Source organism: Lutra lutra, chromosome 8 (assembly GCF_902655055.1).
Source record: "Lutra lutra chromosome 8, mLutLut1.2, whole genome shotgun sequence".
NCBI classification, from domain to species: domain Eukaryota; kingdom Metazoa; phylum Chordata; class Mammalia; order Carnivora; family Mustelidae; genus Lutra; species Lutra lutra.
This window is the reverse complement of record NC_062285.1, coordinates 105,727,169-105,751,862: the sequence shown is the minus strand read 5'-3', so window position 1 is coordinate 105,751,862 and position 24,694 is coordinate 105,727,169. Positions and strand designations below refer to the sequence as shown.

The following is a 24,694-nucleotide window of genomic DNA, read 5'->3' as shown; positions in this document are numbered from 1 at the left end:
AGTAGCCAAGGTGGGTTTTTGTTTTTGACTGGTAGACTTTGGTAACTGATACTTAGCTATTTATGGTTTACTAATAAACTATTATTTTATTAATTCTACATTTTGAAATACTTGAATCAGAAATAGTATACTTCCCATCAAACTCTTGTCCACATGAAAACTTGAGATATCAATCTGTATTTCAGAGCACTTTTAAGGGCTACCAAATAGACCATAACATTCTTGGGAAATAGTAAGGATAAGTTTGTCAGTTTTTCTAGGTAGACAGAAGGGCTGGCAAGGCAGTTCTCAGATTCCACTCCTTTATTATAAGAACTGATTCTGGAGCTCTTAAAGTGAATAGATATTTTATTTTTTAGCCCTAACAGTTCTTCAGCTCCTATTCAAAGGTCTGATATTAATAATAAAATATAAAATAATAAAATATTTTATATTTTAGCCCTAACAGTTCTTCAGACCTATTAAAAGGTCTGATATTACCATTGGTGCATTTTATGCATATTACACTCATTTCCTATTTCTACAATATTTCCAGAGAAAATATTTTTATCCTAATTTGGGTTCTGTTATTATCCTAGTTTTTGCATTTCAGAAAATTCAGTCTTACAGGCAGGTGGGTTCCTACTTGCATTTTACTCAAATATTCTATTTCTCAGTATGATAAGCTGCAGTGTAGTCTACTAGGGGATAAGAAAAGCTTAGTTATTTACTGCTGCATCCCCAACATCTAGAACAAGGCCTGCCTGACCCAGTACAGGTGCATAACATTTGCTGAAGGAACCCTAATTCTGCTGAGTAAAATTAGTTAGTTAGATCTTTGGGGAATCAGTCTAGATGATTCTAAAGTCCATTTAATAGTAAAGAGTAATGACTTGTCTTACTTTGGCTCCAAATATTCTAAAAACATGTAGTGGATTAAAACAATGGAGTGTTTAAAAAATATATCAGTTGGTGGAGACTGCCAATAGATGGCTTGAAAGACTTCAGCTATTGTTACAAGTCGTGTGTGTGGTGTCAAACAAGACAAAAAGATTTTTAAAAACCCTTTTAAAATGATTATAATGATTTACAAAGTCTTGTGGGGTTTTTTGTTTTGTTTTTGCTTTGTTTTTTTTAGTCACGTAACTTCAAAAGGTGATTTAAATATCTCATTACGGCCAATGAATCGCCAGTGCCTAGAACAACGACCGGCTCATAGTAAATATTCAATAAATACCAACTGAATTAATTGCGTAATATTAACATTTCTTTGAACCCTAGAAGCAGCTGGGTCTTTACCCATCCTTAGAAAGCGAGGGTGCAGGAACCAGAAATCCCTTAAAAGGTTACGACCAGTAACGAGGCTGAGCTAAGCTCATTGGTAATACAAGGCAGGCTTAGAGCACTGAAGAAAGGGTATGACGACCCGAAATACAGAGAAACAACAACAAAACAAAGTAACAAAAAACAAGCATAAGAGGAAAGATGTTTCTACAGTGAAGGTTGGCAGGAAGCCGCCGCAATCAACCGCAGGTCAACCCTTGTTATGAGGCGGTCACCTATGACTGAGATCTGGGTAAATGCCACCAGAACCCTCGGCTACAGAGGCCCCACTTTTGAGAGCTTCTTATCAATACTGACAAGCCCAAGTTTACCCGAGTTCCTCAGAAAATCGTAAGCGCCTAATTTCACGTCCTATCCTCCATTCCATTCCATCCATACAACGCAGCCAATAGGAAAATCCTCCGCCCTGAGCGAACTACTCTGCAGAGCTCAGACAGCCCTGGAGGCGGGTCGGCCCGGTAGAGTCGCGGTACCGCCCGACTGTTGGCCTCCGGAACCCCAGGAGCCCTCAGCCTAGCGGCGCAACCTCCCTTCCCTGTCTCCGCCCTTCCAGGTAGGTCCCAACCCCCAGCAGCCCGGGCGGCCTGGACCACACCCGCTTCCCTCCGGTGGCCCGACCGCCCCCGCCGCAGTTCGCGGGAGCGCTCTTCCTGGGGCGGGCACAGGACTAGGACGCATGCGCACTGGCCGAAGGGCGCCTCCCTGTCAGGATCTCGCGAAGTTACGTTAGATTGGCCGCCGGTGACGGGTGGCTGGGCCGGGGGCGGGAGGGCTTCTGGGGTAGGAAGGGAGGTCCGCTTGGCCGGGCGCGCCGCCCCAGTGCTCTGTGGGATACTGGAAGTCTCGAGCGTCTCCTCCCGGTTCCCAGCCCTCCTCTGGCCCGCACTCATAGAAACAGTCACACACCCCCTGCCTCCCCTCTCTTCCCTCTCCGCCTCCCCCTTCCCCCCCCTCGCGATAAGAAGACCCGGCGGCAGGAGAGGGGATGAAGATGGCGGACGCGAAGCAGAAGCGGAACGAGCAGCTGAAGCGCTGGATCGGCTCCGAGACGGACCTCGAGCCGCCCGTGGTGAAGCGCCAGAAGACCAAGGTGAAGTTCGACGATGGCGCCGTCTTCCTGGCTGCTTGCTCCAGCGGCGACACAGACGAGGTCCTCAAGCTGCTGCACCGCGGCGCCGACATCAATTACGCCAATGTGGACGGACTCACTGCCCTGCACCAGGTCTGTGCACCCTACTGCCGGTCTCCTGACCCTGCGGGTTCTCGTCGGCCTCCCGCTGGGGCCTTCTCTCCACCCTCCGCCTCTGGAGGCTGGGGGCGGCGGGAGACTCCTTGCTGCGGGGTGAGGGGGCGGCTTCCCGCGAGGGAGGGGGAAGAGAACTGGTGGAGGGAGGGCTTCTGGCTTGAGGCCCCCTTCAGACAAGTTGATGTTGGTGTTAGGAACCGGGTGATTTCCGGGGCAGAGGAAAAAGGGACTGTGATCGGCTTGGGGCCCCAGGGCCATTTGTGGACGTGTGTCTGGGATTCGGGGTCGAGACGGAGTGGGGTGTATTGGGGTGGTACCTGGGCCCGATGTCAGTGATATACTTGGACGACGAGGGATGCTAAAGAAAACGACCAACAAGGGGCATTAGGGACACTTGAGCAGATGGACGTCTTTGGCTTGTAGGTGGGCATTGAATTTACTGTAGTTTTTAGGGCTTGATTACAAATGATGATGATAATAATAGTAATCAAGAGTCCTAAGCCGAGTGTCTGAGCGGATGATTTCCTGTTTTCTCCTTTATTACTCTTGGTCATTGGGGAGGGGGAAATGGGGTGTAATTAGCTGATCTGCTCCGGATGAAAGGGAGGGGATGGAGGTGGGTAAGGTAAGGAAGTGTTCAAAAGGGCTTACCCAACGCCTGACCCGAATGTGCTGAAGTGTCTTTGGGAGAAGAGTTTGTGGCAGTGTCAGAGATCCTCGAGCCCCACGTCTTGGGGTGTGCACTGGGGTTAGAAAGAGAAGAATAAACACTGGGCACGGTTTTCAGAGCCGATTACCAAGCTCTGATTTTCCTTTTGGGGGTGATAAAAAAGAAAGCTGTTCACAAACTTTCTCAAAATGGATGCTTTGTGCATGTTAAAGTTTTATAGTAGCCTGATTGGGATCTCTCAGTGTTAGCCAAATAAGGAGAAACTATTGGCAATCCAGAGATAATGTTGCTTTGCCTTTAACAGGCCAAAAGCAACACAACCACGTAGAGTTCTGCATAAAAAGCAATCTTTGAGTGTTGGTAATAGGTGACAAGACATAGACTCTTTCCATTTTTTTACTGGGCAATTTGGAATTACTTAGAATCTGACTTAATAGCAATAGCTTCCCCTTACAATGAAAAGATTTGTAAACTATCTCAACGTTACCTTGGTTGTATGTGGAAGATCATAGCTGTATTTTATTTAAGACTGTAACAAAAACTTGTTAGAGAGGTTGAAACTTAAGGCTCTGTATTTTATGAATATTGCCTTGCTGCCTTTTTAAAAGGTGTGTGGTGGCATTTTCCTTTTACTGCTTCCTGTTTGGTGAATGATGACCGTTTTAAGTTTTATTTAATTGAATTCTCATATCAAACTTGGCTTATAGCCTTTGTTTACAAAGTTGACTGGATGGATTGAAATGACTGACAAATTGCTCGACAGATCTGGAATTCAGAATGTGGCACCCAGTAAAGATATAGCACAGTCTATAGTTCTTTTTCTGTTCCATGAATTTGGAGTCTTTAATGTATAGCATACTTTTTATTTGGCTGAGGTTTATTTTAAAGCATAGCAAACTCTAGATTCTAAAAACATGGTATGGAGAATGAAAGAAACTTTTGGCACTGAAAATGGTAATGTAGTTATGTAAGATGAAGGATCTTTCAAGTGCAATTTGCACGATTTAGTATGGAATTAATTTTGAAAGACACAGTTATTGTATGCTAAGGTCAAGGTACAATTGGATAATGGTTTACATCAATATGTTTTATTAAAATTGTCAGATAGAAATTTAAAGTTATCACACTTGTGGAGGAACCCAATTGTATTGGCTTGGGGAAAGAAGAAATTTTCTGATGCTTATATTAATGTAATACTGGCCTAGGTGGGAAGAGAAAATACATATAACAGACTTTTTAAGTTTTTTTTTGCCCCCTCTCAGTTTGGACATGTTGCAAGAATTAGTTTACTTATCAATGTTTTCCTGATTAACTGAATTCAGTAGTTTGACAACATACAGGTATAGCCTTTATTGGGTATTTTGTTTTGCCTGACAAGCTTTTAAGCAAAAGTTTAAAAGTTTGTGCATAATCATTTGCACAATATTTTTTTGTAATTTATCTGCACATTCCTTAAGTCCCTGAAGCTACAGTCTTTAAAATACCAAGTACTAAAATTTTTATCATGTTTTCTCCACTCTCATTTCTTTTTTATCAACTCGTACTTCCCCCCGTGTTGGGACTTTGCGAACAAGAAGTTCGTTTTGGGCAAATTCAGGACGACAGATAGTGAAAGGTGGTAAATAAAACTTTTTAAAAAAGAATCTCAAGAAAATTTTAACCTTTTAAGAAATCTCTTGAATGCTGCTTGTTTTAAGTACTGAAATTATAAAACCTAAAATTGACCCACTGATTTAATAGCCTTGAATAGTGTTTTTTTAGTTTAACTTCTCAAAAAAAGCATATAATACCTAAAATGTTTTTGCTAGATTATTGATTAGTCTTTGGGAATATTCACTTATCTTTTTGGTTTTAATCAAGTGTCTTAAATTTCACTGTCAGGAGAAAAGTTTTAGAAACTTTACACGCCATAAATACACTTAATCTCATATTGTACTTCCATTTTTAATGTAAGCAGCTTATATTAAAAGTTTATTGGTTGAATGTGCCCTCTCATTAGAAATTACAAAAGCTACTTAATTTTTAGCTGTTCTTTTTGTATAGAAATATGTCATCCATATTGGAGAAAAAGCAGTGTTCTTGTCAAATTTCCTGTCTTGGTCTATGGAGTAGCCTCCCTCTCCTCCTGACTCCCATAGCTAGAAAACAATGCTGAACAGTATTGAAGCTGAAATAAACTTCATTTTCTGGAACTGAGGTCTAGAGTAGATTTTCACTTTAATTGGTGGGCATTAATCACTTCTGATTTTATAGGTACCTGGTTGAGTTTTCTGCCTTGTGATCTATATCTGTATTTTAGTATACATTATAAAGATTTTAGAAGAGTAATAGAGATTTCTGTAGAATGCTTTGTTGCTGATTACTGCTGATACTGGTGTGCATAATGCAGGACTGAGATTTCTTCCAACAACGTTAAGTTTAACCTTCGATTTTACCTTAAAATCTTACCTACTTACTCTGTGCCATTAACTATCAAGTTGATTTCCAGTTCTCACCTTTCTACAGAGCTCCAGTCCCTCATTTCCATTTTTCTAGTGATGATGTATTGATGTAGAATGAAATATTATTCACTGTGTTGTGATTTTATATTTAAAAATGTGTATTTAAGTAGTAATATAGTAAATAGAGGTTCACCGCCTCGGCCATAGAGTAGCAATTACTGCATTTACATTTAGCTTTGTGATTTCTTCAAAGGATTCTTACTCAAACATGGATTTTCATAGTTACCATTCAGTTTTATACTCTTTTATCATGTAACATTAGTTTAGATACATATGTATATATATTTTTATTTCCTTAGACTTCACCTGTATCCTTTTTTCAGTCTGAGTATTTTAAGTTGTTAGTTTTACATCACTATCAGGAATTTCTTTGAATTCAACCTGAAATAAAACTTAAATCTTTCTTCACCAAGCCTACTCTTCTCATTGATAGCTCTGAATCTTTTAATGATGTCATTAATCTCTGGATCAAGTTTTAAATATCTCAGTTATTGTTTAGTCATCCCCTTGTCTACATATATCCAATCAATCTTCACAATTGCCTTTTCATCAGTTCTTTTCCTGGCTACTCTCATTATCAACCTAGTTTATACCATTATTACTTTATCCCTGGAGTACAGTAATATGTTAACTGCTTTCTCTGCCTCTGTTCTGTTTCTGGTCCAATCCAGCATTCATATTGCTATAAAAATAATTTTTAAAAAATATCACTTTCATTGTGTCACTCCTTTCCTTAAATTTAAAGCGTTTCATCATTTAGCTTATAACTGATGTATCTCCATTGCGTTCTGTTTTTTACTGTTTACCTTTCTATTTTCATGCCATTGGTTATGCTTTTTCTGCCACTAGACTATCCTCCCTCCCTTCTTTGCCAGTCAAATCTTAGTTATTCTTCAGAGTTCAGCGGAATTGCCAGCCAGTAGGGATCTTTCTGTTCTTTGAATTCGAATAAGAATATGGCACTGGAGAAGGACTCTCTTCTCTGGGGTGCTCACTGTATCTTATATTTTGCCTCTCTGCTGCTATTGAAATGCTTCTATTGAGTACTGTTTGTTTTTAAGTTTGTCTTTCCTGATAGAGTATAAGGACCCAATTTCCCACATGTCTGTATTTCCAAAGCCGGGCACATATTAGGTGCTCACTAAAGATTTATTGACGTGTATCTTTTACCTATTATTACAAGTACAAAGCTTTATACTTATTTGTATATTGTGAGATAAATTTTAAAGCCTTCATATCCAGTTCTTATTGTTCTTACACGTAGTAGAACTTAGGTGTTCATAAAACAAATGAAAATCTTTGTTGTGGATCTTCTGTGTAGATTTGTTTAAATATCTTGAGCTTTTAAAAAGTTCTTAATATTAATCCCCTTCCTTTTAAAAAACCCTAAACCAGTTTAAATCCTGGTAATGTGTTAAAAAAATATTTGAGACATTAATTAATTTGCCACCTTCTTTATAAGAGTCTGAACTAGGTCCTATACAGGAATACCAAGGTAGAATTAGATCCATGTTCTGTGCTATCATAATTGTAAAATAAAGTTTCCTTTTACTTTTCAATAGAGACAGACTTGCAGATAAGTTTAGTATTTAATCCTTTTGCTCTTAAAATACAACTTTTATCAACTTTAAGTGTGCCATTTGAAGCTTCTTTGTAAAAATATGTGGCTCCCTTCTTGACAGTAAAAGGAATACTTTTGTGCAGTCTTTTCTTAAGGGCTTAATCTTCTCAGCCAAGCTGTTTTCACTGAATCGTAATCTGAAATGTAACTCTCTTTAAAAGTATTCTAATAAGGCTACTTAAAGTGTTTTCCAACCAAAAGGAAGAAAGATTGGAGCAGTTGATATTGAGTCTCTTGTTAGAAAATAATGTAATTGCTATATATGAGAAATACGTTTAAAAGTGAATATAGAGTTTATTATTTATTTTTTCGGGGGGTGAGGGATGTTAAGATCTTAGAAGAATCTATTGAATCACTTATAAATAATAACAGCAATAGCTGTTTAAAAGAGCGTGTGGTATAAATTACTCTCTATACGTGATTTTTTTTTTTTTATTAGAAAGACTGTAACACATTTATGCTGATGGCTCTTAAAACTCTTTATTGAAACCATCCTAAATCTATTAAAAGGAAAAAAAAAAAACCACCTAAACAAACAAAACTTCTAACCCCTCTAAACTGGCCCCTCACTTCCTGCAAATAAATGGACAACCCTATCCATATATGGGGTGTGCTGGTTTAGGGCACCAGTGCCCACAGTGCTGCTGTTACAATGTCTTCTCTGCAGTTGCTGCCTTTGTGCTTCCTGGCAACAGTTTTGTGGTCTGACTTTGAAGTGTCATAACCAAGACCATCTTTCATTGCAAGCTGTGACTGAGCATATTCTAGTATAATCAGGTAGAAGCACTAGATGGAATAGAAGAAATTTGTTACCACATTTTACAAGTACTGTTCACATAAGAAAAGAACTTCTGCTTTTAAAAAAAAAAAAAAATGTCTAGGAGCGCCTGGCTGGCTCAGTTGGTGGACCATGCAATTTGATCTCAGGATTGTAAATTCAAGCCCTTGTTGGGTGTAGAGATTACTTAAAAATAAAATATATTTAAAAAAAAAAGTCTTGTTAGGTGATTTTTTTTTAAAGATGACTAGAAAGATTACTTTTATGGGGGATGGAAAGTATAGAAAATGATTTTGTTACTGCTTTAACATTATTTCTCGAGGGTTCCCAATTCCCTTTCTGCCTGAAAAATATTTCCATTTTCACCCCCACTTTTCCTATGAAAGTTTATGGGGTTCCATAGTCAAGTTGGAAAGATGGAGTACTGGCATTTTGGTATACATCTTTGGAAGATGGAAGACCTCCAAAAGTTCTTTATAGTCTATTCTGAGTTGGAGTTGGGTATTAGCCATGACTTATCAGTGTTTTATTGAGAAGTGGAATTGGCTGGTGAACATTTGCTGTGGACTTGGTATATGTGGAACACAGTGGTACATACTTCTACACCCAATATCTCATTTAATTCTCACAGCATCCCTTCTTTCTTGCTCAAGATTGCCAAGATAATAAACAACAGAGCTGGGTTCTAACATGCAGGTTTTTCTGATTCCAAAGCCCAAACTTAAGACCATGCTAGATGTCTTCTTTTAAGTCTGAAGAAGTATTCTTAAATCTTCTAGTCATTATGATTATTAGTAGTTAAAGATTTCTCAGTTAATCAGCTGAATTAAATGAATCAAATGAATTAACTGGAATCAAATGAGTCACACACTACACACACACACACACACACAAACACACACAATATCACACAATTTTTTCTTCATCTACTTTTGTTTTAGCTAGCTAACCCCCTTATGAACTTTCTTTGTTCATATAGTAGTACTATATCTAAATTAACCTTAGAATCTATCCTAAAGTTTAGGAACTGACAAGATTGTTTTTGACTGGTCATTTTGTGCAGAATATTTGATCAAGTGCTTTGGGAAGTTGCAAGAAAGTTAAAAAAGCAACAAAAACTCCTTTTTTGGGGACATAGAGTTTAGTCTTTAAATGTCTCTATTTTCCTTTATCCTAAAAATAATTTATATTTTTGCTTTAGGCATTTTTATATATGCATTTACTGTACATGCTTTGTTTAATGAAAAGTCACTTTTAATGAAAAGAGTTAAGTTATAGGAAAACTCATATCCGGACAAAATAAAAGAACAACCTTGAGTTTGTCACTACCATTTAATCTGCACTTTACTTCCTGAACGGTGATTATTGGTGTTTATAATTTGGACTTGAGATAATACATGAAAAGCTAATATAATTAACTGAATTTATGAATTAGTAAACCATACTTATTAATGTTAATCATATTTGATTTTAATTGGAAGCCTTTTATTAGTAGGAATATCCAAGTTAAAAAATAATTTTAAACCATTTTGCAAAATTATGTTTTAGATCTTAACTTGGAAATGGCAACAGAATTTTTTTTTCCTTAGTGGTGGTAAGTGAGAGCAACATTTGGAATGTAATTTACATGTTGTCCATTAAATCACTGATTCCCATAATTTTACATTTCATAGACCTGTAAAATGTTTGCTTAAATTTGACTAAAAGAGGATAGCCTAATTTTTATTTGCCAGTGTGACCACTTTATGCTATCATCACCATTTTCATAAAGAAAAAGAATATTTTAATAACAAAAGGCTATTGTATCCAAATAAATAAAAGAAAGTGGGGAGTCATGTCAGTTTATAAAATTATTGCTGTATTAACCAGAAATTTTCTTGATAATCTTTCATGCAAGTAGAGTGAGTAATTGGGGATGAACAGATTTCATGACTTGATTACCTGTGTCCTCCTTTTGGAAGCATATGATGGCACTCAGATGGTGGCAGGCCAGATCATTAGGGTACAAGTGCCTGGCCCCTGATTACCCAAGATGGAGCAAAAAGGAACTTAACTAGAGATTCACAAAACCAGTGAAAGTGATCCACCAGTTCATATTTTAGGAACCACCAGTTTCATATTTATATTTCCATAAGCCTTTGTGCATGTAGTCTTCCTCTGGAATGTATTTCCTAGCTTATTTCTATTAAAGCACAGCTCAAATCACAAAGTGGAGACTTGCATGACCTGGGCACAGTCATTAAAAATTGTAATACGAGTGTTTATACCAGTAACTTATTTTTATAATGCTTAAAATGCAAAGGTAGCCATTGTTAGTCAAAATTTAGCAGGATCTTAGATTTATTTTTGAAATGGATTATATTCCTGATTACCAATATAAGCAGAATTTTGCTTCATTTATGCAACATAATTTAAAAATGACTTTTTTCAAACAAATTGTTGGTTGTTGGTTTAGAAAAGGAGTCCTTAGGATACTGGCATTAGAAGCTAATTGATATTTTCAAATGATTTTAATCACAGTTTTGTATATTTTTTTCTAAATAACACTTTCACTGCGGATCGCTGTATGCCAGGATTTTCTGACCTTATTAGTATTTTGGTTGTTTATCTTTTCATTGTTATGCTGGCTAACCATAAAAAGACAAACTTGAGGTCTGTGTTACTGCCCTAAGTGTGCTTGCTCGACTAGAATGCTTTTTCATGGGTGGAGACATTCCACGTTGTCATGTGTTGTATAGGCATTTCTGAAATGACATTCGGTAGAAACCATGGAAAGAAATGAAGGCATTCCTCAGCTGTCACCTTTTTAGTAATCTGTTTAAATGCCTTATGTGCGTTGAGTGAGATACTCTGCAGGGAGAGTTTCACTTAAGAAGTTACTTTAGTTTGATTATTAAGTCATATTTGAGCTGAAGTTACATTTTTTTTGTAGTTTAATATGTTCTACAACAAAAAGATAAGGTTATAGAAAGTTTGTGCCAGTTTCTTAAATACTTGCATAGTGCCAAAGAGGAATTTTGTGAGAATGTGAATTGATACCCTCTTAAGAAGTTAACCATGTGGAAGAGTCTATTTTCCTGGATTAACTTTCAAAATACACACATACCAATTACCTTTATAGGAAACATATTAAAGTATGTACATTTTGTTTAATCTTATTTTAGATGATTATAAATGTGTTCCAGTATTCATACTTTTGTTTGGAACATTTCTGGAACTCTTCAGCTCCACAGTGATCTTTTGAATATTTTCAGTGTTGAAGTGTTTTTTATTGTTTGATTTTCTTTCAGGAGAGTTTAATTTTGAAACTGATAGTCATTTGGTGACCAAGAGTGTATGTCTGGTGAACATGGGTAATCATAGTTAATACTGTCAGTGATTAGATGATATTTTTAAAAATGCTTATTTTCAATTGGAATATAATCATAAGGAGGCCATATTGGATTTTATTTAACTCTTTTTACATTGGACTTGTGTATGCTTCAGAATTTCTTCATGTTAACCTGGCATACTCTTTGTGTTCTAGACTTCACATGAAATAAGTCAGTATTTTAACTTATGATTTGAACATGGTGTTTCTTTGTAGGTGTTTGTTTTCCAGAAAAGATTTTGATGCTGCTGTTGCCAGCTCATGACACTGCATTTCATTAAGAGTTATTGTATTTCTCAAAAGTATGTTAATTTGTACAGTTTTTCTTGAAAGATTAGGACAGATGACATGTTCAGCAGTCTATCCTTTCTGAGTACATGGAACAAGCTGCATAAAAACTGTCTCATAGGGCGCCTGGGTGGCTCAGTGGGTTAAAGCTTCTGCCTTCGGCTCAGGTCATAATCCCAGGGTCCTGGGATCGAGCCCCACGTCGGGCTCTCTGCTCAGTGGCGAGCCTGCTTCCTCCTCTCTCCCTGCCTGCCTCTCTGTCTACTTGTGATCTCTATCTGTCAAATAAATAAAATCTTTAAAAAAAAAACCTGTCTCATATTCAAGTTTTTTTCATTACAAAATGTCTGTTGCTGCTTAACTCTTTCAACCATCTTTTTTTTTTTAACAATAAAATGTCTAAATTTCTGATCATCCCAACATTTTTACTTATCCCATGAGATACATGAAAAAGCCTGAAGTAATTATTAAGCCTTCAGTGTCTTCTGCTCTTGCTTTTTCGTCTTCCCCATCTCCTTTCTGCTTTGGAACATGGCTTACTTTCAGGTTTGTTTATTGTTCTTTATGTATTTTATCCCAGATAAACATTTAAGAATAATTATTTAAGTAGTTAAAGTATCATAGAAGAACATAAAAAAAAATAGAAAGAAAGAAATACTGGGATGCCTGGCTGGTTCAGTGAGTACAGCATGTGACTTTTGATCTCAGGGTCGTGAGTTCAAGCTCCATGTTGGATATGGAGCCTATTTAAAAAAAAAAAAAAAAAAAAGACCATTCAGATTTTCAGATTTTCAGATTTTCAGGCCTGAGGTAGGCCCATGTGGAACCTTAGTAAACTTTCTTTTGTCCATCTTTGTTCAGTATATAATTTTCTATAAATGGTGTTGTATTTAATTTTCTGGTTTGTAAACTTCTTTTTAAATTAAACTTTTTTTTAGAAAGAGAGAGAGCATGCACATGCACACACATGAGTGGGGTAGGGGGAGGTGGAGCGGAGAGGAGAGGGAGAATCTCAAGCAGGTTCCGTGCTCAGCATGGAGCCCTATGCAGGGCTGGATCTCATGACCATAAGGTCATGACCTGAGCTCAAACAAAGAGTTGGCCACCTAACCAGTTGAGCCACCCAGGTGCCCCTAAATTAAACATTTTTTAAAAAAAACTTCTAGGTTAATGAATATTGATTCTCATTTTCCTTTTTAATGGTTACATAGTATTCATGTGTGTGTGTGAGTGTGTACATCCCAAAATTTATTTTCCCACTTGTCTGTGATGAATATTATATTTCCAACTTTTCATGCTATAGTGGGTATTGTATCCTTGCTCACTCATGGCATCGTTTTGTTAGGATTGCTTTTTAGAACTTTCACCCATAATTTTATATGTTTTGCTCAAAATAACATGCTTTTTTAATGTTTCTTTATACAAAGGACATTTTCAGTAAAGTCTCTAGTGTATCTAAGATAGAAGACTAAGATAGAAGACTAAATACATGTAAAAGTTGTGTATAAGTTATTTAAAATGTTAAACAGTATTTGCATTTTACAGATATATAGTGTTGTTACTCATTTAAATTAGTGATTAATTCACACAACAAATATATAATTCATTATCTACTATATGCCTGGCGTTTGTACAAATCGCTACAAACAATGTTCCCTGCCTGAATGTAGCATATTATCTAGTGGGGTGGTAGTATGAACAAATGATGAAAATTTTAGTAAGAGTTAGAATGGAAATACAGGGTGAGATGAAAGTTTTTATTAGGAGGACTTAACCTAGAATATCAGGAAGAACATCCCTGTGAAAGTTACGTTAAAGTTATAGGTAACGAGTGTCTACAGCCTTCTTTGATCCTGTTCTCTTCTTGCTTGTTTTCTGAATGCCCCTGTTCAGTGTCCCTTTTAATTTCTTTTCCTTCCTTCCTTCCTTTCTCTTTCTTTCTTCCTTTCTTCCTTTCTCTCTTTCTTTCTCTTCTGAAGATTTTATTTATTTGAGAGAAAGAACTGGAGAGAGCCTGAGCTAGGGGAGAGGGAGAAGCAGACTCCCTTCTGAGCAGGGAGCCCAAAGTAGGGCTCGATCCCAGGACCCAGGCATAATGACCTTAGCCAGAGGCAGGCGGTTCACTGACTAGGCCACCCAGGCACCCCTAATTTCTTTCTTTCTTAAAGAAGAATGTTCCAAGGTTCTCCTATGTCTGTTTTTCTTTCCCATATCATTCGTTCCTATAGTTTCAATTTTTCTCTTTATATGATTTGTTCTCCTTTTTAATGTAATCCACATCTTATTTTTGATATCATCAGTTTTCCATTTATTAAACTAAAATCTCAGCACCATTTTCTGTTTTCTTCACTTCTTACATGTAGTTAATAGCTCTCATTACATGCTAACCTGAAAGAGAAATCAGAGGCCTCTTCTGTATCATAGCTATTGAATGCTGGGGGAATTTTATTTATTTATTTATTTATTTATTTATTTATTTATTTATTTATTTTTAAAGATTTTATTTATTTATTTGACACAGAGAGAGAGCGAGAGATCGCAAGTAGGCAAAGAGGCAGGCAGAGTGAAAGGGGGAAGCAGGCTCCCTGCTGAGCAGAGAGCCCGATGTGGGGCTCAATCCCAGGACCCTGAGACCATGGCCCGAGCGGAAGGCAGAGGCTTAACCCCCTGAGCCACCCAGGTGCCCCTGGGGGAATTTTATTTTTAAGCAAAACAGATAACAATACTACCCTCATAGAGTTTACAGAATGAAATTACTTAGCCATCAGGGAAATGCAAATCAAAACCATACTTCATACCCACTAGAATGGCTCTAATAAAAATAACAGATCATTAACAAGTATTAACTAGGGTTTGGAGAAATTAGAACCCTTACACTGCTGGTGGTAAATATGAAATGATGCAGCCACTTCCAAAACAGTCTGGCAGTTCCTCAAAAGGTTAGACATAGAGTTACCTTATAACCAAACAGTTATACTCCTTAGTATATATCCAAGAGAATTGAAAACAGATATCCCCACAAAATTTGTATATGAATGTTTATAGCAGCATTATTCATAAAAGCCAAAAAGAGGGAGCAACACAAATATCTATCAGTTGAGTGGATAAGTAAAATGTCCTCTATTATGTTCCTGGAATTGGTGGAGTATTATTTGACAATAAAAAGAAACAAAGTACTATACTGGAAACAGTATAGATGAATCTTGACACATTATGCTTAAGTAAAGGTAGCCAGTCACAAAAGACCATATATTGGATGATTCCATTTATATGAAATGTTCAGAATAGGCAATATATAGAGATAGAAGAGAGATTAATGGTTGCCAAAGTCTAGAGGTATTGAGGGGAAATGGGGAGTGACTGCTAATGGGTATACTATTTCTTTTTAGTATGATAAAAAACGTTCTAAAAATGATTGTGGTGATGGTTACACAACTCTGAATATACTCAAACTCTTTTAATTCTATACTTGAAATGGATTATTGCATGATGTGTGAATTGTATCTCAATAAGCTATTAATAGCTTTTTAAAAATAAAATTCTCTGTGTTCACCACTAAGAATTGAGGCACTGGCAGAGGTTATAATTATCTTCTAGTCCCCCCAACTCCAGCCTAAGCTTAGTGTTCATCACTGTAACTGTTATGGCAAGAGGATGGCCAGACATTGTCCCTACCCTAACACAGCTTGCAGTGTACTGAGGTATGTAGATAATATATACAGGTAATTATACATTTATGTCAGTTTTGTGTAACAATATGTAATGGTGGTAGTACAGAGTGGTGTGGAAGTTTGTGAGGACACATCTCTCCTAAATTTGGGGAGGAGGAGAGCTTCTTGGGGACAGGTGATGTTTGAGCTGCTGAGTGATGAGTAAAAGCCAGGGTTGTGAGGGACAGAAGAATGTAGAAAATTATTTCAGAGAGTGGGAATAGTGTGTCCAAAGAGCTGGAGGTCAACAGAAGTGTTGAAGGATTTTAATCAGGTTAAATGAGATAACCAAATCTTCTCCTTAAGAAAAATCACTTTGGGGGTGCCTGCATGGCTCAGTGGGTTAAGCCTCTGCCTTCAGCTCAGGTCATGATCTCAGGCTCCTGGGATCGAGCCCTGCATCAGGCTCTCTGCTTGGCAGGGAGCCTGCTTCTCTCTCATTCTCTCTCTCTCTCTCTCTGCCTGCCTCTCTGCCTCTCTGTCAAAAAAAATAAATAAAATCCTTAAACAATGAAAAAAAAATCACTTTGGCTGCAGTGTGGAAAATGCACTGAAAAGAGAAGACTGAAGGGCAGGGAGACTAGGTTAGGAAATTGAGTAGTCTGAGAAGTGAACTAACTTAATGGCAGTGGAGTTGGGAAATAGTAGATGGACTCAAGAGACATTTAGGAAATAGAATTAGTATGAATTGGAAGTGGATTAACTTCAGGGAATAGGAGTCAAAGATGTGCACGCACTTAGCTTCTGGTTTGGAGTAGAGTGAAGGTGCTTTTCACAGCATATATTCATTCAGTAAGTACTTACTGTATGCTTACTGTTTAGGTCAGAAGCAGAGTATATTTGAATGATGTTAGGGGAGACTGGCAATAAACAAGAAATTATAACAAAGTGCAAAATGTATGCTGAAGGATATACCAGTTTTTGAGCCAGCCTGGAGGAAGGGTGGCCTAACTATAATAAATCAAAATCTTGTTTATAGTTTTTTCTTTTTTTTTTTTTTTCTGTTTAAATCTTGGACTTAGCCTTTTTTTCTTAGATCTCCGTGGTTTTCTGGAAGTGTGAATACCAAATGGAAAATTATTTATGAGGCTATAGAAAAACCAGAGGATAAGGATTCATGGTTAGATATGTTTGTTTTTTTTTTAAGATTTTGGTGAACCATCTAAAAATACATGTAAAATTTTGTGTTTGTTTTTCTGTGCCTTTCAAGTTCAGAAGAGTTCATTAAGAACTTAGAAATAAAGCCAGATTTACTTTTACAATATTGTGGGGGGAGAGCAGAGTGTGTGTTTTTAGAGGCTTCAGTGGGTAGAGCACAAAGTTGTTAGGAATAAAGTTTGGTAGTAGTAACAATCTAAAAGTCTTTTATTGCCTGAAATAATGCACTGTGAATATAAGGTCATAGATTAAAATGAGAGAGGAGAGTATATTTTTTCAAAGCATGTTGGATTTTTGCTCAAAGTGGTACAGTTAAAGCATTTAGTCAACAATCTGTAATATTTTCTCAGTTTCTAAATTTACTAAGTCGTGTTTTTAGGAAAAGTAAAGAAAATATTAGTTATAAATAAAAAACTTACGACCTGATACATTTTTTGGTCTAATACATTTTTTATTCAATTATAATTAACATACAGTGATAAATTAGTTTCAGGCATATAATATAATGATTCAGCAATTGTGTACATTTCTCAGTGCTCATCAAGATAAATATACTCTTAATTCCTTTTATCTATTTCACGATTCTCCCCACCCGCATCCCCTCTGGCAACCACCAATTTAGTCTCCGTTTAAGAGTCTGATTTTTTTAATCTTTCCTTTTGTTCATTTGTTTCTTAAATTCCACGTGTGAGTGAAATCATGTGGTATTTGTCTTTGTCTGACTGATCTATTTCACTTAACATTATACCCTTTAGGTCCACCTATGTTGTTACAAATGTCAAGATACTCTTTTTAATGGATGGTAATATTCCAGTGTGTGTGTGCGTATATACCACATCTTCCTAATCCATTCACCTATCAGTGGGCACTTGGGTTGCATCCATATCTTATTTATAATAAATAATGCTGCAGTATACATAGGGGTGCATGTATCTTTTTAAATTTGTGTTTTTGTTTTCTTGGTAAATACCCAGTAGTGGAATTTACTGCATCATGTGGTAATTCTATTTTTAATTTTTTTGAGGGACCTCCATACTGTTTGCCGTCCACAGTGGCTGCACCAATATGTGTTCCCACCAATAGTGCATGAGGGGTCCTTTTTCTCCATATCCTTACCAACATTTGGTATTTCTTGTCTTTTTTAGTTTAGCCCTTCTGGTAAGTGTACGGTGGTATCTCATTGTGGTTTTAATTTGCATCTCCCTGATGATTCCCTGATTCTTTCACCTAATACCGTTTAAGGAGTTGTTTTTGTTTTTGTTTTTTTCAAAATTCTATTAGAGTTGCTTTGAGTATTTGTGACCTTTTTGCATTTTAATATTTTTTTAAGTTGCACATTTAATGAGAAAAATAGCAGTTGTACAAAAATGTTGTGTGGGTTATTTTGACCTTGAGGAAGTATCTTTGGACTTGTCTCAGCTTAGACAAAATGGGAAATGGTTATTATATTTTAAACTTTAATGCAAAATTAACATGATATCTTTTCCCTTTTCAACCCACCCTTGACATTTAAAACTAATCTGGGATAGGGGATGGTGGGGCAAGATATGTGTTATGTGCAAAATGGAATGATAGTACATAAATTGTTCTCTTTCAAAAAATATTTAAGTATTGGGGCGCCTGGGTGGCTCAGTGGGTTAAAGCCTCTGCATTCGGCTCAGGTCATGATCCCAGGGTCCTGGGATCGAGCCCCACATCCGGCTCTCTGCTCAACAGGGAGCCCACTTTCCCCCTCTCTCTCTTTCTACCTGCCTCTCTGCCTATTTGTGATCTCTGTCTGTCAAATAAATAAATAAAATCTTTAAAAAAAAATATTTAAGTATCAAAAAGTTAGTTTCTAGACTATATGGTATGATTCCATTTTGGGGGAAAAAGTTGTTTGCACAGTAACAAATCTGGGGAAATTACTCTAGTTAACAGCAGTTATCTCTTGGAGGGAAATAGAACAGATTTCTAATTAAAAACAAGGAGAAAAAACGATGAAGATGAATCTGACTTGGAGAAGAATGCTAAAATGACTAGTTCCAGTATTGCATTAAGGATTAAATATAGAGATACTGATATAATTTATGGGTATTTGTTTTCTACTCTTTGGCTACTCAGGGAAGCTGGTGTTGATAGTTAAGTATTTATTTCTGCACTAATGCTTGCCTTTTTCTTATTAACCTTTTATTTAAAAAGGAAAGACTGATTGGCAATGTGATGGATACCTTGGGAGAGTTGTAAAAACAAGTAAGAAAATTAATTAATCAGGGGGTTAATTGAATATGTTTTGAAGCTTTTGGCAGGTGGACTACAGAAAATTCAGAGAAAAGATAAGCATAATTCCCAGAAAGGCAGCTAGTCTTTGAGGAATAAAGGGATTTTAAAAGATAAAATTTGGATTTCAGAATTTTAAGTAATTATAATAGGAGAAATATGAGAAAAGATCTAGAAAAGCAGTTTGTACACAGGAAACTCCTCTGTCTTGTTCTATATGAAGAGTAAAAGCATTTAATGATAAATATGTTTTAAAAATGAATTGGAAAATGGCCCCAAATCTCTAAGAGTAGAATCAAGAATGTTGAATTACAGAGTTACATGAATTTTGTGAAAATATTTTTCAAGACAGTGAAAAGAGGCCTTAAAATTTTTTGTTGTTACTGAAGTGTAGTTGACATAATGTTATATTGGTTCAGCTGTACAGCATAGTGATTTGACAGTTGTAATGTATACATTGCAATTGTAATGTATACATAATTGTATACAATGCAGTTATCATCTGTCATTATACATTATTATATCATTGACTACAATCCCTTCTGCTGTACAGAAAAAGGGCTTTTAAGAGGTGTAAACTGGAACAAAAATAGGAGAAAGTAACTGATAGCATGGTGTTTAAGTTACATGTTTTTACATGTTTAAAATCATCTTCTGTGGCAAGATTCTGATATCCATTGTTAAACATTGTTTTATAAGAGATTGTGTTGATCACTAGATGCCAGATTGAGTTTTCTGAAAACTAAGTTATGTTGATCTATCTTTAACTTCCTTTTCTGACAAGGTAGGTAAATTTAAATGAGGGAGATGTTGCAAACCAAGTATAGCTTGATTTTTTAGTAAAGCACTTGGACAGGCTCTTGGTAGATCTTTGTGGTTAATGTGACAAAAATGTGGCATGAGTATTAGCAGGATTAGACAGATTAACCACTGGATGAACCATCATATTCATGTCAGCCTAGTGATTGAATCAGTCACTCAGTGGCAACCAAGAGGGAGGACTAAAATAGTGGTCCTTGTGTTCTTAATTTTGACCCTATCCTGTTTAACATTTTAGGATGTTTAGGATCCTATTTAACATGTAGGAGCTGAGAACTTAAAAAAAAAAAAAAAAAAAGCATAAAATAGTTGGTTTTAAACAATAGATGAAAAGATACTGGTTACTAATGTAAAATACCTGTATTAATATAGTGATGTGTATAGGTTGGTAAAGATCATCTTTGACAAACGTGGAAGAAAGGCTACTAAAAGCTTAACAGCAAGCCTTGTATCTGACAAGTATAATAATTTAAAACATACTAAATCATTGTAAAGCTAAATTAGTGTTTAGCTTAGATTTATTTTTAATTTTTTTTAAAAGATTTTATTTATTTGACACAGAGAGACAGCAAGAGAGGGAATACAAACAAGAAGAGTGTGAGAGGGAGAAACAGGCTTCCCACTGAGCTGGGAGCCTGACACGTGACTTGATCCCAGGGTGCTTAAAGGCTGAGCCACCCAGGCTCCCCTAGCCTACATTAAAAAAAAAAAAAATTAGAAAATTTAAAACAACAACAACAACAAAAACCTCTTCCTCTGTACTGTGAGATCACATCTGTAGAATGGTATCTGGTTCTACAGTTTGAGGTTTGTCTACTGTTTCAGCCTGTATTACCAGCTACAGCCTTCTTTTGATTACCCACCCCCAGGAGCGTGGCTTTGTATAACAAAATTCTGCAGAGAAAAACAAACTTATATTCCAGTCCATTTTCTAGAATTGTTAGCAAATTTGTACATAATTACACACGCACACTTGCAGTTCTTCATATGCCCTAAGACATTTGCCCCTAAACCATCAGCTCAGCTGTTTTCTTTTGAATCCCTGGACAAAAGAAGGGAGCCAAGTAGGAAAGTGGTAGAAGGACCTTTTACACATATTAGTTAGGATTCTTTAAGTAAGAAAACTCATCAGAACTAGCCTAAATAAAGTATAGTAATTCACTGTAAGATTATGGAGATACCTCATAGAATCTCAGCTTCTGGAATGAATTCGAACCAGCAAATCTATGCAACCCAGGAAGTATCTTAACAAAATTTTTCATCATTGTTTCTGATGAATCCACTTTATTCTTTTGCAGGCAAACTAGATTCCTTATTTTCCTTGTTCAAAAGGCAAAATATAAGGAAACCAATAATTTCAGAGTTTATATTCTGGTCTAGAGATCTAGAGAGGGAACTTTATCTAGATCTTGATGTCTGGATCTTCTGAGTTCTAATTCCAAATTCCTTGGAAAGGGACAAATTGATCGACCTTTATTCATGTGTCATCTTAGGTTATCAGCAGTGGCTTGGTGGGTCTGGGTCCCCCTGAACAAGTATACCTACTCTTAATTATAATTCTAATTATAATATATTTTGAGGAGATAGAGACCTTAAACAAGAATTAATAATAAATGCATTAATTCTGATTTTTTTAGAAGTGAAATTCTTTGTAGAATAAATTTTTTTTAAGATTTTATTATTTATGTGACAGAGATCACAAGTAGGCAGAGAGGGAGGCAGAGAGAGAGAAAGGGGGAAGCAGGCTCCCCGCTGAGCAGAGAGACTGATGTGGGGCTTGATCGCAGGACCCTGAGATCATGACCCGAGCCTAAGGCAGAGGCTTTAACCCACTGAGCCACCCAGGCGCCCCTTAAGGTTTCATTTTAATTAGATGTCATAGTTACACCATCCCATTCTGTTTAGGTTGGGCCTTTTAGACTAACTTACAAAAACCCTTTTCTTCCCAATAAACTCTTCTCTTCTTTACTCACCCCCCAGACGATTAATACTTGTTGGCAGTTACAAAGTAGTTCTCCCCGCCCTTTTTTTTTTTTAATTTTATGTATTTATTTGACAGAGAAATCATAAGTAGACAGAAAGGCAGGCAGAGAGAGAGGGGGGAGGAAGCAGGCTCCCCACTGAGCAGAGACCCTGATGTGGGGCTTTATCCCAGGAACCTGAGATGTTGACCTGAGCCGAAGGCAGAGGCTTAACCTGCTGAGCCCCACTTCTTCCCCCTCTTTATTGTGAAAACAATGTGACATAAAGAGATGCATTAGTTAGGACAGATTTTTATAACAGATTCTTATAACAGGTATGAAATTTACTCTGCATCATCAGAAGGACCTGTTTCATTGGAATAATAAACAGTAAATTAACAATAATAATAATAGTGTTTATATAACAGACACTGTTTTAGGCACTTGTATTTTCCTTTTTTTTTTTTTTAAGATTTTATTTATTTATTTATTTGACAGAGAGAGAGAGAGAGAGAGATACAAGCAGGCACAGAGGCAGGCAGAGAGAGAGGGGGAAGCAGGCTCCCTCCTGAGAAAGCCCCATGCGGGGCTCAATCCCAGGATCCCGAGGTCATGGCCCGAGCCGAAGGCAGAGGCTTAACCCACTGAGCCACCCAGGCTCCCTGGCACTTGTATTTTCTCAAAAGAATCATAAGAGGTAAATATTTTTAGTCTTAATATTCCATTATACCAGGGAAGAAAATAAGGTAACAGTTTGGGGGATAGGTGTGGGGGTATGTCTGTGTCTGTCTGTCTGTCTGTGTGTGTTTTGGGGTTTTTTGTTTGTTTCGTTTTGTTTTGTTTTGTTTTGTTTTGTTTTACAAGGTAACAGTTTTAACTGCAATGTCCCAACATAAGTTTCAGAGCTGGGAGTTGAACCTGGGCAGTTTGACTCAACACTATTAAATACTGTGTTACATTGCCTCTGTACTACTTGAATCTCCAGATTCCATCTATATGATATTCTCAAGAATCCCTGAACTAAACATAGAGCAATAGATAGGCCAGAACAGATCCAGTAGTTCAGTTAATTCCTGAAGCTGTATCATGGTGTGTTCCAAGAAACTTTCTAGAGACAGCCAGAGAAATCAGGGTTTGACTTTTGCCAGCTAACATGATCTATCATCCCAAGGCTCACTGTTTGTGATTGTAAGTGATATTGGAAAAGGAATTTAGGATCCAAAATTTGGGGTATGATTAATTTCTGTATTATCAGCCCTTGGGTCTAAAATACCTTATTTGAAAAATGTTAACATATAATGCCCAACATATAATACAGAATTAGCAGGTTACAGGTCTTATGTTAGTATTTTATGTTTTCATTAAGTTCTTTGAAATGTTCTTTTTGTTGGAAGATATTGTGAAAAAGCTAATTACGTGCTTGTTTCATTTTTAACTTACATATATGGGATCATATACCTGCTTTTCTGCTAGCTTCTACTCTTGTATTAAGTCATTTTTTCCATTACTAAAAGCTTGTTTGTTTTTATTGGCTAATCTGATTCCAAGTTTAGAACTTCTATGCTTTACAGGACTGTGGATGATGGATAAAAAACAAAAAGGCTACGAGAAAAGCAGTTCCTAGTTTCTGCAAAAAAAAATCTAAGGCGTCTCCTTTTTTTGTTGTTTTTTTCTGTTGATTGCTCTCTTCCTATTTTGGAATAAAAGTACAACTAGAGCCTAGTTTGGATATGGTAATTATCAGTATCCTCTCTGAATATTTTGAATAATTAAATATAATACTTTGGATCATCACCCTGTTTCAAAAAGAAGTGACTTTTCAGGAAAGAGTCCACTCTTTAATTATTCTGTAAGGTACTATAAAATTTAACATTGATTAAAGAAAACTTCATATAGAAGAAATGAATGATGAGTTAGTATCCTAACTAAACATTTCCAGTCCCAGAGATCCATTTATATGAAGAAATTTTCTGTTCTTTCAGAAATTTACTGTGGCAAGCAATCTGATTGCCCCTTAGGCTAATAAGAGTGGAGATCACTCCATTTAAAATAATTATGTTTGTTGTTTGCTTATACTCCATAAGTATAACAGTCTTCCAGTTTTTTAAAAGATTATTTATTTATTTATTTATTTATTTTAGAGAGTGTGCGCAGGCGCACGAGCCGGGGAAAGGGCAGAGAGAAAGGAGAGAATCTCAAGCAGACTGTGCAGAGCTAGAGCCTATTGTGGGGCTCGACCTCACGACTGAGATCATGACCTGTTTGAAATCAGGAGTCAGATGCTTAACCAACTGAGCCAACCAGGTGCCCCAGCAGTCTTCCAATTTTTAAAAAAATGTATTTCTGTATATTTAGTTAAAGCCCAGCATTGAGTGAAAATAGGCAGGAGTAGAACAAACTTTCGTCTTCCTTTGAAGGCACTTGATCTGATTATCAGCTTCTTGTTTTCGCCTTCTACGTACCTTCTACATACTTCTAAATACTCTACACTTTACTTTTTTTGCTTTATTTTTTTTTAACTTTTTTTTCCTTTTTACCTTGATGCCAGGAAGTCAGGGAAGATTTAGAATACACAGGTACTGTATGCCTCTCCTTCAGAAAAAAAAAAATAATAAAGAGAAAGAAAAAAGATACTACAATAAAATATTTGAGAAACTTTTATGTAGCTCTGGTTCTCATTATTAATGTTGTGTTGCTAAGCTCTAGTGGTGCTGTCTTTAAATTAGTGGGCTTTTCAATTCTATTTGTTAGAATGTTTATCCAGAATTTTGCTTAACAGCCTATAAAAAGTTGTTTGAAGGCTTTTTAAATATACTAAGCAGGAAAATAATACCTATGGTAAAACATGAATAGAATTAGAAAAGAAAGATTATTTTAGGAGCATGGCAGCTGGGAGAAAGATTAGCCAAGCTGTCTGTGAATTGAATTACAGTATAACGTGTTAAAGTGGATTTTCAAACATGAGTTTTGCTATTTTAGGTTTTTAGAAA

General features: G+C 36.5%; 1 protein-coding gene across 1 annotated transcript in view; it reads left to right on the top strand.

Annotated features, from left to right (window-relative positions):
• Nucleotides 1-2,098: 2,098 nt before the first annotated feature.
• Nucleotides 2,099-24,694, top strand: part of PPP1R12A (protein phosphatase 1 regulatory subunit 12A) — a 147,164-nt gene continuing 124,568 nt past the window's right edge. Inside the window, 1 exon segment of the mRNA XM_047739768.1 lies at nt 2,099-2,545. Within this exon segment, the coding sequence (XP_047595724.1) occupies nt 2,309-2,545 (237 nt within the window). The 5' untranslated portion in view covers nt 2,099-2,308.